The sequence below is a fragment of the Oryctolagus cuniculus genome, chromosome 4 (assembly GCF_051225735.1).
Source record: "Oryctolagus cuniculus isolate XC-2025 breed Fujian yellow rabbit chromosome 4, ASM5122573v1, whole genome shotgun sequence".
Lineage (NCBI taxonomy): Eukaryota > Metazoa > Chordata > Mammalia > Lagomorpha > Leporidae > Oryctolagus > Oryctolagus cuniculus.
The window spans coordinates 145,224,378-145,238,445 of record NC_142870.1 but is presented as its reverse complement, the minus strand read 5'-3'; the positions used below and the strand labels follow the sequence as shown (position 1 = coordinate 145,238,445).

The 14,068-nt window shown below is 38.6% G+C and overlaps 1 protein-coding gene across 6 annotated transcripts in view; it reads right to left on the bottom strand.

The window, feature by feature from the left end:
- The window catches only part of STAG1 (STAG1 cohesin complex component), a 381,935-nt gene that overhangs the window by 25,157 nt on the left and 342,710 nt on the right, over positions 1–14,068 (bottom strand). For all 6 annotated transcript variants that reach the window (XM_002716398.5, XM_070072783.1, XM_070072784.1 and 3 more), the window contains 3 exons: positions 4,949–5,041; positions 3,082–3,256; positions 981–1,120 (listed from right to left, as the gene is read on the bottom strand). In XM_002716398.5, coding sequence (XP_002716444.1) covers positions 981–1,120; positions 3,082–3,256; positions 4,949–5,041 — 408 coding nt within the window. The remainder of the gene's footprint in view (positions 1–980; positions 1,121–3,081; positions 3,257–4,948; positions 5,042–14,068) is intronic.

Sequence of the window (14,068 nt, the reverse complement as noted above, 5' to 3'; positions counted from 1 at the left end):
TAATTAGCTTGGCAAGATCTTTCATATTTCTTTGTATACTATACACAGAAACCTAAGTCGACACAGGTAGTAGCTAAATCTCCACTGCTATCTTAGCAAAGGCTTTTCTTCCCTCAATTCTTCCCTATTAAGACTTTATCTCTCCATCTAAATCCTGCTTAAATGTAGTTTTATGAAGCCTTTTCCAGTTTCTCTCACTTAAGTCTCTACATTCAGTGCTAGCTCTGTGATTTGTACATCTATCACTAAAATAATCAAGCTGAGAATTAGTGATCCAGTGAAGAGTTGTGTTTTGAAGCTAGACAACCCCAAATCAAATCCTGATTAACAGTTGTGTTATCTTTGAAAAGCTGACCTCTCTGAACTTTAGTTTTCTCATCTGTAAATGAGGGCATTACTTCTTACCCATAGGGTTTTTATAATGATTAGCTATAAAGTGAAAGCCTTAGAACATATAATCCTCTGTTTACCAGCACAGTGCTCATCACACTTTATTATTTTTTTAAACTGTAAAATACAATTAGTTATTATATCAAACTGAAATTGAACAATAACAAAACACAGATAAAGATACAACTGAATCAAATGGCACACACAGTATTCTGAATATGGGCAAAACAGAACATTCTCTCTGGTATGAGAATAAGGCACCGAGAAGTGTTCCCTAGTATCCGTTCCTATCTGGCCACGCCATGAGGATTTCTGAGCTTTGCTTTTTCAGAGGGTTTGGGGCAACACAGATTTTATGGAATGCAGAGCCATCTGACAGTGTGTTTTTTCATGTCAATCCTTCTCTATGGAATCAATACAGTGGTACATACTGACAAAGAGTATACTTATATAAATGAAAGAAACTTTACCAAAAAAGTTATCTGAAATAAATATGTGAAAGTTGTCAATTTTAGCTTCTGTCATCATCTTTTCATTTTTCCAGCCAAATTTATTTGCCACTTAGATGGGAAGAGGAAAATAAATTATACCTTCATGTAGTGTTTGAAGATGTCTGCAGCTGCATGCATATCAACAATATCATAAATGATCAGTTTGCTGAAGGCAGCAAGGAGATTCCTTCTTTTATGTAATGCCTCAATTTTATTAGCTTCATCTTCTTCATCGCCCTCTAACCACAGAAAATAAACTGTCACAAATTTTGACTTTTTATACCAAGTACAACAATGTAGACAATCTGTATAATTGAAAACTAGCTAAATATTATAATTTCACAAACAGATACAATTCAGCTCTAGATGGGACAAAAAAGTGATAGCTGTAATGAATGATTATCTTAGGGTTTTGTATTTAGTTACATATTTATTAAACATTTGGTGGGCACTAAGTTCCCTTTTTCTAGGAGATTATCACTCTGCATATTTAATAAGATAAACAAACCAAATAAAGAGATTGTTTATATGATACTTATGTTACAATAATTCTGTTGACAGGGCTGGCACTGTGGTATGACGGGTTAAGCTGTCCCCTGCAATGCTGGCATCCCGTATGGGCGCCAGTCGAGTCCCAGCTGCTCTACTTCAGATCCAGCTCCCTGCTAATGTGCCTAGGAAAGCAGTGGAGGATGGCCCAACTAGGAGACCTTGATGAAGTCCCTGGCTCCTGGTTTTGGCCTGGTCCATCCCTGGCTGTTTGTGACCATTTGGGGAGTGAACCAGCAGATGGAAGACCTCTCTATCTCTGTAACTCTGCCTTTCAAATAAATAAATAATTGTCTTCAACAATTCTGTTGTCTATTTGCCTTAAAATTTTGCTTTTTTATTTCAGTATTGCTAATGTGCTAATATATTCCTATAGAAGAGAATGCCTGGAAATTTTTGAGATACAGGTAAAAACTATGCTTTTGGAAAAATACTTGGGGAAGCAATGGAAATATATGCACAAGATTACATTATCAGCTGAGAAATATATTTTGCAAACCATGTTATGCACATAAACTTTATTTTAAAATTCTACCAAAAATTTTCAAAACAAGGAATGTTTCCTTTTCAAATTTTTAGTCTAGGTTCTAGTCAACTGACTTTTTAAATCCTAGCAGAAATTTCCCAATAAGTCTCCAGATGATAACATTTGTTTCAGGTTCTATACTGGCTATTCCCTGCCCTCGCCTCATGTTCTGGTCTGGCCAGGGATCAGCTTCATTTTTTTCTTCTTCACATTTATATATTCATAAAGGAAGTTGTTCTCAATCTCTCTTTCCTTTCTACTAATTAGTCCTGTTGTGACGCCTCAATACTATGAAAGATCTGAGATTTTTTTAAAGAAAACTAGCAGGCAAATTTTGTCTCCTGAGAGTTTCTAAATAAACACACACTTTATTTCAGTTTAGTATTTTTAAAAATGTTTTATGAAGAATACTCTAATATACCAAACAGATTTGTGGATCAGATATGCTTCCTATAATTACGTTAGAGAGCTTAAATCATCTATTTCACAAATAACCTATTTCAAATAACACAACTAATCATTAACAATTCAGTTTAATTTTGCTAAATCATTATTCTGTGGGCTCAGCACAATTTTGATCAGTGAGTTTTGAAACAGTCTTTCAGTATTTAATATTTATAGATGTATTTTGCTCATTTAAGTTATGTGCAGCAATTACTCAGGAATAGAAAATAAATTGAGTACTTTCCTTTAAAATGAAAACTATTAACCTGGTGCAATCAGAAATAACATCTATCCTATGCATACATTTGTACATGGGGGAAATGACAAGTGTGCACAATTGCTCAGTACAGCATAAGTTTGTGACAACTGAAAATTGAAAACTAGCCACTTATCAATCAATATGAGATGGATTATGCAATTTGTGCTATATCTACACAAGGACATAATAAGTTGTTAGAAAAAGAACAAGGAAACCCAATGATAGAGAAGGATCTCTAAGGATAACTGTTAAAAGGAGACTTCACTATATACATTTAATTCTTATTGGTTTATGAACTACATAACTATGTTAACTTTTTAAAAGAGAAATCTCAGTGATTTTTAGGAATGAATTTGATACCCCCCCATCCTTTGGGGTTTGTAAAATAAGAGTAATATTGATGATATGATAGCTACAAATACCCATGCTCTGGTTCTCTTCATCTTGGTCAATGAAAACATGATCCATCACAAAACTGAGGAGTTCAGACTGAAGTCCAGTATCAGGATTAAACACCAAAGGCTGAAGGCCCTCTCTGCCACCTGTCATTAATTGGTGGCTAAAAATCATCAAAAGATCACAGAGTAACATGAATGCCTGCAATGCAAATGGAATTCATCAGCAAAATATTGTATGAATACAATTATGATTGCAAATCAATATCAGTAAAACATACTAAATTAAAGCATACATAGACTTTAAAGCATAGACTTTAAATATTTAAATTCTGTATAGCTTTAATTTCTGAATTTAATAAAATTATTTTTCCTTATTAGGCACTGTCACATTCTCCCCTCCCTTTAATACTTGTATAATCTATTCCTTTTACTTGGTTGTGTTTATCAAAAACAGCTGATCAAGAAATTTTGGACTTGAACTGTAAAAAGTGAGTTAAACTCAACTTGAGATACAAACTAATAAAACATTTTCACAGTGTTTAGAAATAAATTATCACTGTTTAATGAAATAATTAGCATACGTTTAAAGACAAACTCTGTAATTCAACAAATTATTATACGGTTCTCAAAACTTTTAAGCTACTATTTGGGATGCTTAAAATTTAGTTCGAGATCATTCATATAAAAACTGTTATCTAGGGGCCAGTGTTGAGGTGTAGGGGGTTAACCGCTGCCCATAACACAAGGCATTCCATATGGGTGTGCTGCTTGAGTCCCAGCTGCACCACATCTGATCCAGCTCCATGCTAATGTCCCTGAGAAAGCTGAAGAAAAAGGCCCAAGTGCTTGGGCCCCTGCTACCCATAAGGGAGACTCAATGAAGCTCCTGGCTCTTGGTTTTATTATGGCCCAGCCCTGGCCATGTGGTCATTTGGGGAGTGAGCCAGCAGATGGGAGCTTGCTCTCTCAAATAAATAAAAATAATTCAATAAAAATGTGGAAAAAAAAGGAGTAAGGTCAAGGAAGGACATCTCTGTTTCTGCTTAAAGTAAAATGCTGAGAATTTTAAATAAAGAAGAGATCTATGACAATTTATTTGTAAATGAGAAAACTTCTAACCTAATATCAAAATAAGAAACAATATAGGAAAGGCACATTGTATTTTATGTAAAATTATTCTCTAACAGAACATAATTAATTAAAGAAATAAATTACAAAATCACTTCATGGAAATAGTACCTAGGGCTCACTCTTTGAGCTGGGCCCTTCTTCAAGTGTCTGTAAGGAGTATGGTAGACCAAAGGGATAGCCCCACCTAACACCTCCCACTTCTATACCAGTGTTCAAGAACAGAGATTCAAAGATTCCTTGTCCTAACACACCTAATCCTGTTGTCAGAGCCTACAAAGGCCTCTTTTCTAGGCATAATTTGTCCCCAGTGTGCATTCCTTGGCTTCAAGGTGGACAAGAGGCAGCTGTTTGGGGTGGGTGCTGACAGAGTTGAAGAAGTATTTACATATATGTATGAGAAGCTCTTCCCAGTGTGGAAAAGAGCTGAAGAGTTTACAACAAAAGGGCAAGCTCAGATCAGTTCTCAGAACCTTCAATATTCTGACAGAAATCTCAGGACCCAGGAATTCTAAATTTGAACCTGGCCTTCTAGATGATGAGAGGATATTTGTCCAAGTAAAAAGACAGAATAGATTTTATAATAACAAGTCTATTAATTCATTTTATAACTTAAATGTTGAGATATCTATATTTCTGTCTTAGGTCCCATAAATTTTAGCAAGAGCTATATCTACTAAGAACTGTCATAACAAAACTACATCATACTGTTAATCAAGGTGTTTGAGTGTTTATTGAGAGTCCTTAACTGGTAATTTCTTACCTGTTCCTTTACTGGAGTATTAACATTAGATAGGCACTGTTGGCAAACAGCCAAAAAGGATTTCACTGTTTTCCTCAATACCAACAAATCCTCCTGTAAGAAACATTTAATTTTGTAAGCATGAATTAACAATATACTAAAAAAACTGATAAAAAAGAGTAATACATGGTAAGTAGCCAAAGTGGACTACTATCAAGGAAATTCATAAAACTAGTTATTACTGACAATCAATTAACATAGCTATTTCCTGATTATTGGTTCTAATTGAAAAAGGGACAGTGAGACTGATGATCCCAAACAGTCCTTTTTAGCAATGGAATACTCAGTATGATTGTTCCCAATAGATTTTCATTTATATAAATGTGGTTTTTTAGGCTGATATAAAATTATTAGTCTTTCCTCTAACACATACTAACTGGTGGTAGTAAGGTTAAGGAGCACTGCAGCACTGAAAAAATTAACTGAGCACCAAATGTGTACTGACTTCTCTCATAGTCTTAGCACTTAACAAACTGTCAAAGGAAGAAAATAAACCATTAAGACTGCATGGGCAGAGTATTTAATTAGATGGCCAAATAGCATTCCATATGAAACAATATTTGAAAAGTATAAAAAGGAAATTTAATTTTGTTGGGCATATATAATATGTCAGACACAGATTTGAGGGCTTACCAGCTAAGTGGTCATTATCAGCAAGAGTCTGAAAACAGGACTGATATCAAAGCTCACAGTATTATAAAGGGAAGTAATTACCTAAGCAAAGGACAAGGTAGAAATCACTCTAGAAAGTATTCCATTACACCAAAACTCTTTAGCACAGACAACAGTACTCATTCCTTTTTTGGATCCTCACATCCTAAATAATGATTCTTCAAAAACAAGATACATACTTCTGTGGGGAGCAACTCGGACTAGACTAAGTTACTGGAATTAAGACTTATTCTATGCATCTGCTCTCCCACAATATGGCGCTGGGAGAGGAGAAAACAGCTTCTACACAGCTGCCTCCAGTTCAGCCAATAAACTGTAGGACTTGCTCCTGATTGGAGGAGAGCAGCGTACTCGGCGTGTGGGCAGCCGAGTTGGGATTGGCGGAGGAGGACTATAAAGGAGGAGAGAGACGGCATGCACCAGGAACATCTAAGAGGAACATCTATCTGAAGGAACACCTGTGCAGCCCCCGAGAGAGCCGGCCGGCGGTGTGCCGCTCCCCCGCGGAAGTGGGGAATGTGGCAGGGGGAACCGCCCTTCCACGGAGGTGGAAGGGACGGTAGCCAACCCGGGAAGAACCAGCAGCAAACCCGGGGAGGGCCGAGCAGACAAAAGAACAGCGCAGGGTCCTGTGTCGTTCCTCCACGAAGAGGGGGAGCGACAACTTCTGCAACACTTGGAAAAAGAAATAAGCTCATCTTGTGCACAGTAGTAAAACAGACACTATCTTCAGAATATTTTATGTTCCTTCAGATGAATATCCAATAACCAAACTTCAACATTCTGAATTAAAAGCTGTTGCAGGGGCTGGCATTGTGGCGTAGCATGTAAGGCTGCTGCCTGAGAAGCTGGTATCCCATATAGGCACTGATTCATGTCCAAGCTGCTCCACTTCCAATCCAGTTCCCTGTAAGGGCCTGGGAAAAACAGAAGATGGTCCAAGTGTTTGGGCCCCTGCCATCCACATGAGACCTGGAAGGGCTCCAGGCTTAGGCCTGGCTCAGCTTTGGCCACTGTGGCCATTTGGGGAGTGAACTAGCAGATGGAAGATCTGTCTAATTCTGACTTTCAAATAAATAAAGCAATCTTTAAAAAAGTCACAGAAGAGTTCCCAAAGAAGATAAAGTATATGATGAACAAAAATTATCTAGCTACAGAAGGGGTATTCCAGATAGAGCACAGATTTTCAAATGTTTGAAAGTACTTCTGAGGAACTATTAATTTATTACACTTGGGACATAAATAGGGAAGGGAGTAGCGAGAGAGAAAGCTAAAGAGGAAGTCAAGATCTATTTCTATTTAGATGGAAGCAAATTTAAAATGTCATGTTAAATCATTTGGATATTCTGAGGGCGATAAGGAAGTCCTGACAGGGGATTTTTTACCATGGGGGTGTTAAAATTTTGTGTAAAAATGATACTTTTCTAAAAGAAATGGAGATGACATGAAATAGGCCAGTTAAGTAGAGAGGTTGTTCAGATTATATACCAAGTACTACATTTTAAGGGCTATAAATTTAAATCTAAAATCACTCTTTGTAGTAAATCATGCCTATGAAATGAGAGCTCAGTGAAAACCCAAAAGCTCCTGGATTCCAGGAGCTCCAGGTAGCTCAACACATGCAGGTTCCCAGAAAGTGAGGTATGGAAACTCCATGCCCTACCCAAGTGCCTTTCTTAACTTATCTCTTTATCTGATATTCATCTTTATCTTTAATAGTAAACTTATAAATCTAAGAAAAGTGTTTCTTCTGATGTCTCTGAGCCACTCTAGTAAATTCACTGACCCCAAAGAGACAGCTGTAGAAACCCTAATTTTAGAAAGTTGGTCAGAAATACAGGTAAAATAACTGGCATGTTAAGTAGGGGCAGTCTTGTGGCGAGGAGCTTTCAAATTGTGGGAATCTGATTATTCTGATGCCATCCAGGAGTCAGAATTGAATAGGAGAAACTCAGTCTGCTGCGGAACTGATTTAATGTGTGAATCTCCGTTCTTCTGCAGTCACAGAGGAGAAGGTATAGAAGTGACAGTACAGGAGAAACTAAATTTGGTTTATTCCTCAATATTCTTTACATTCAGTGGCAGTGATGGAATTTGCTAGAATGTCCTTGGCTCATGGAAACACATGGTTTAGAGGAGGATATATAAATGGGTGGAGGATGAAGAACCTTTGATTCCTGAATGGACATCTGGTTGTCCATGGTATGAACCTATACCTGTGTTGCATTCAATTACTAAAAGGATAAGTTACCAGTGGAGTTTAGAGATGGCAGCAGAACCAACTTCCACAGAGCTGACACATAGGATACATAAGGGAAAATAATGAAAAGCATAGCAAACATAATCCCCTAGTAATAATTAAGATAACAGTAAAAAAGAGACTGCTGGGTTGGGCCAAGAAGCTCTGGACCAAGCTTAGATGTTGACAGTCTAAGCTTAGGCCATTAGCCTTAAAGCTATATATATATACACAAAGGAGAAAATTATTTTAAGAATTATTTATTTATTTATTTGAAAGGCAGAGTTACAGAGAGGCAGAGGCAGAGGCAGAGGCAGAGGCAGAGGCAGAGGCAGAGGCAGAGGCAGAGAGAGAAGTCTTCCATCAGCTAGTTCACTCCCCAAATGGCTGCAATGGCCAGAGCTGGGCGGATCCAAAGAAGCTGAGCTTCTTCCGGGTTTTCCATGTGGGTGCAGGGGCCCAAGGACTTGGGCCATCTTCCACTGCCTTCCTAGGCATATTATCAGGGAGCTGGATAAGAGGTGAAGCAGCCAGGACCCAAACCAGCACCCACATGGAATGCCAGAACTGCAGGAGGTAGCTTTACCCACTAAGCCTCAGCGCCAGCTCCACAAGGGAGAAAATTAGACCAGGTCAACACAAAGTACCTTTAAATCTTCTTTGGTCACCAAATATGTGGTCAAGTAGGGTGAGGGAAAAAAACCAAGAAACTACTGAGACCAGAATGTTGAATATGAAGGAACTGTTTCATTTTGTAGATAATTATAATCAGCTTCTGAAGGAGCCTTTAATAAACTGGATTCTTGGGGTTGGCACTGTGGTACAGTTGGTTAAGCTGCTGTCTGAAGTGCTGGCATCCCACATGTGCTCTGGTTCAAGTCCTGGTTGCTCTATTTCCTATCCAGCCCCTAGCTAATGTGCCTGGGAAAGCAGTGGGGTTGGCCCAAGTATTTGGGCCCCTGAACTCACATGGGAGACCTGGAAGAAGCTCCTGGCTTCTGGCTTTGGAATGGCCCAGTCCCAGGCACTGTGGCCATTTGGGGAGTGAATCAGCAGATGGAAGATCTCTGTCTTTCTTTTTTCTCTAACTCTGCCTCTCAAATAAATAAATAAATCTTTTTAAAAAGATTGGATTCTTACATCATGTTTTTCCATGCAACAGAGTAGAAGAGAGTGTTTGAATTGATGCAGGACCCCTAGCTTACTACTCAATGAGATAGCTAGTAGCCATCCTGGTTCACTGGACAAAAGCCACTGTTATGGTCTTTTCACCCTGGGAAGGGGGACTGTTCAATTTCTACATATAAATTCCAAGTGGGGCAGGCGCCGCGGCTCACTAGGCTCACTAGGCTAATCCTCCGCCTAGCGGCGCCGGCACACCGGGTTCTAGTCCCGGTTGGGGCGCCGGATTCTGTCCCGGTTGCCCCTCTTCCAGGCCAGCTCTCTGCTGTGGCCAGGGAGTGCAGTGGAGGATGGCCCAGGTGCTTGGGCCCTGCACCCCATGGGAGACCAGGAAAAGCACCTGGCTCCTGGCTCTTGCCATCGGATCAGCGCGGTGCGCCGGCCGCAGTGCGCTGGCCGCGGCGGCCATTGGAGGGTGAACCAACGGCAAAGGAAGACCTTTCTCTCTGTCTCTCTCTCTCACTGTCCACTCTGCCTGTCAAAAAAAAAAAAAAAAAAAAAAAAAAATCCAAGTGGAACACCCAAATGAAGCAACTGATATGCCTCATAAGCAAGGCATGTGGGATTGGCACTATGATAACCTAGATATTCTCCGGAGAGTCAACTCCTGAATGTTTCCATTATTCAGGTCATGGCAAAGGCTGTATTTAAGGGTGTCCCTTTAACATGGACTCTTTCCTCTAAAACCAGTTGAGGAAACCTTATCAGATTTGTTGCCTCAGCTGCCTCTCAGTGAGCTTACAGGTTCTGATAAAAACATTAGCCTGGGTAATAACAAGAGAATGGAGAAAGGCAAAAGAGAGTAAAAAGACTCATCCTGGTTGACTAATGGGTACTAAGTCATAGTTAGAATGGTATTAAAGTTCAGGAGTGCTGTTCCACAGTAGGATTAATACAGACAATGTTAATATACTGTATGTTTTCTCTTTAAATTACCAATTAACATTTTTAAATGTTTCTACTATAAATAAATATTAGATATTTGAGGGCATAAATGTATTTACTTTGATTGGATGATATTAATGTACACATGTGTGAAAACATCCCATGGCATCTTGTAAATATGAACAATCTGTTAGTTTCTGTTAAACTATTTATTTATTTAGTTATTTATTTTTGACAGGCAGAGTGGACAGTGAGAGAGAGAGAGAGAGAGAGAGAAAGGTCTTCCTTTACGGTTGGTTTATCTCCCAATGGCTGCTCTGGCGGCATGCTGAGGTTGGTGCACCGTGCTGATCCAAAGCCAGGAGCCAGGTGCTTCTCTTGGTCTCCCATGCAGGTGCAGGGCCCAAGCACTTGGGCCATCCTCCACTACACTCCCGGGCCACAGCAGAGAGCTGGACAGGAAGAGGAGCAACCAGGACAGAATCCGGCGCCCCTACCGGGACTAGAACCTGGTGTGCCGGCGTCGCAGGCGGAGGATTAGCCTATTGAGCGGCGGCACCGGCCTTGTTAAACTTTTTAATAAAAAAGTAAGATATCCTTAAAAAAAAAAAAGACTCATCCCAGGAAGCTTGGAATTTTGAAAAGGTTATAAAGCAATCAGTTAATAAAACATTGATGGGGTGAAACTAAGACAAAAAAAAATAGGTCACGGCAAGTCATAAGACTCATCTCAGCAGAATGAAGCTTTTGTGAATACACTGTAAGTATTTGAGTTTTGGATATTTAAACCTCAAATATAACACCTAGTTTTCAGTGTTGTTTCTGTCTTTGGAGATGTGAATCCCCACTTGCTGAAGCCTGCCATCTTCTCAAGGGCTAACCCATTAATAATCCAGGAACCCTTAAGCTGCCTATTGTAGTTCCAAAATATCTTGATTTCTCTTTCCTGTAGTGTACAAAGATGAAGGAAGCTAAAGGATTCAGAGGGAACATTGTTACTATTAGGACTAGAGTTAGAGATTTGAATTCCCAAATTATATCAAAATTCAGATAGAAGACAATAGCTATCACACTGCACCCCAAGCTTATACCAGACACAGCCACAGAGTATGTTCAAATACTCTCATAGACTCAGATAACAGTTCATTTAATATAACTCTTGGCTTTGGCAAGAGAAGATTAGGAAAGTAAAGACTAGGGTTGAAACAGAATGTCAAAGAAACATTTTTGATTGTTAACTGAAATACTTCTACCAGTTTCTTTTTCAACTAACCTATCCAGCATTCCCACTTTATATATTAGAAATATGAGGCTTAAAGTGAAGTAACTTGCTTATCTTGCCACAGGTGGTTAAGAAACGAAGTCAAAATTTGAACTCAGATTTAACTCCACAGATTCTGCTCCAGAATACAAGAACTGAGAGCTTACTGTACAAATTGGGTCAGCAACAAGAAGTCATTTAATAAACATCCACTAATTGTTAAGTACTAGGAAAACATTTATGAAATAAGAAAAACTGCTATAGGTTGGAAAACGCATTACTGTACCACTCAGGGTATATTAAGTAGTATAAGACACCTATTTCCTTTCTACTCAAATAATGATTTGACAGGAAATAAAACTTTTAATTAACTACCATTAATTTTGGTGCAGAAAATCTCTCATCTCTAAACCAGAAAGTGGGAACTGTTACGTTTGTTTAAATACTGTTAGTATTAAGTTTCTGATAAGTTCAGTTAAAATACATTTTTATATTGTAGTAATTGTTACTTTGAATAGCTATTCACAGTCCTACCTCTTATTAATAATTATTAAATATCTTAAGGCATTCATGTATTTGTAAATGAAATGCTTTAAATGCTACTGTTCTTTTGTAAGTAAAACCAGTATCCAGGTAGACAGGGTTAGTGAAGCTGAGGAAGCTTAAGCTATGCTTCAAGGGGAGGTTTTCCCAAGTAGAACAGAAATTCCTCTACATGGAGGCCCAGGAAAAGGGTTGAAGACACAACATGGAACACTTAATGGGATACTGATACCATGACTTGTTTTTTTCCTGATTTGAACATATTTATTTCTCGTTTCCAAAGGAACACCCTGAACTGAAAAAGGAAAAAGATATAGAAGACATGGTTGTTTTTCCACTGACTTTTTTGACCAATCAGGTACTATCAATTAGACAAAATATTAACACGAAAACACTCAGGAAAGAACTCTGGAGTCATGGAACAAATAAAAAAGTCTTCAAAAGTAACTAGATAATTAATGAGGATAGGATTTTTTATGAAATAAAAGGTGTGTGTCTGCTAGCGTCTGTCTTCAGATCAGCCCGGCCCTGGCCACTGTGGCCATTTGGGGAGTGAATCAGTGGATGAAGATCTGTCTCTCCCTCTCTCTGCAATTAAAAAAAAAAAAAAAAAAAAGTCACTGGTCCTATGTCTCCGAGGCTAGGTCAGTCATACTCAGACATGAGAAACTCTCAGAGCTCATTTCTGACGATAATATACTGCTAAAATTTTGTTCCCATAGGGATAGCTATCATTGCTCACATTTGGCCCCCACTCCCTTTCTCTCAAAGAAGTAACCTCTGCAGATGGAGAGGTACAAGATGTATTTTGTTATAGGAATATGGAGCAAAGAAATGAATGAGATACTTCTTGTTCACTGCTGTTCTGAAGGAGGAGGTAAAAAAGAGATATAGAAAGCAATCAGTAGAATTTTTATGCATTAGAGCCCATTTCTACAAATATATGTTTGTGTTAAATATATCTATTTGGAGCCAGTGCTGTGGCATAGCAGGTTAAGCTACTGCCTGCAGTGCAGGCATCCCATATGGGCTCCAGTTTGAGTCCTGGTTGCTCCACCTCTCTGCTATGGTCTGGGAAAGCAGTAGAAGATGGCCCAAGTTCTTGGGTCCCTGCACTCGCATGGGAGACCTTGAAGAAACTCCTGGCTCCTGGCTTCAGATCGGCACAGCTCTTGCCGTTGGCAGTCAACTGGGGAGTGAACCAGCGGATAGAAGACTTCTCTCTCTCTCTGCCTCTACTCTCTCTGTGTAACTCTGACTTTCAAGTTAATAAATCAATCATTAAAAAAAAAAGTCCCTTCATGGGGCTTGGCCACTAACAGTTCCATCTTATTTTACCCTCATTCCTGCATTCTCTAGTTTGTTTGAATGGCATCAAGTTGGAATTTGCAAAAGAGAACATGTAATCTAGAGAGTGACTGAGAAACAAATTTTGCAGTTAAATATCTCAACAATAATCTGACTTGTAGTTACCTAGGAAATGTTGACTTTCCATGATTTAAAGGATTACTACTAGGGCCAGGGTCTTGAAGAAAGCAGGGATGTTTGTCCCAGGTCCTCCCTACCACAGCTGAGAATACAAACATGCAGGGCAAGGCACAGAGTAGTACAAATATAAGATTATAGAAACAGGACAGCTCCTCTGAGGAAAAAAATGTTGAGGAAACTCCTAGCTCTCTAGGCCCAAGAAGGCAATAGGGGCATTATTGTAACCCTAACGCTTATTTACCTGGATCTTTATATGTCTTTGTATATGTCCAGAAGGAGCTGAAGGAAGAATGTTTTCTGCTACAGAGAAGAAAAATTGAAGACTGCTTCTACAGGAACAGCACTAGGGGGCAACGCAGCAAAGTATACTGAACATGACCTCTGAGATTGCCAGAGAGCTTCAACTCTGGAAATTAGGGGAACAGAGGAAATACCCATTGGTGAAACCCAGTACACTTCCATTTCAAATAAAGATCTAAGCCTATTCTTGATATATTCTTCTAATAATCTTCAGTTATAGTGCTTACTGTTAAGTTATAGTGAATTTAAATTTCAAATATAACTACTATTCATATTCTCCTGAATGACAGTACTCATGGTAAGAAAAATAAAATTTACAGAGCACTCTCTAAAAATCATTAGGCAACATATATCAAGAATCTTAAAAGTACATAAATTATTGACCTAGTAATTCCATTTCTAAGAATTCAAGATGAAAGAAAACACAAACAAGCTTTTGTAAAAGAATGTCCATCATATCATTTATTTTATTAGTAAAAATGTTCAAAAGTAAAAAGAAAGGAGAGTAAAA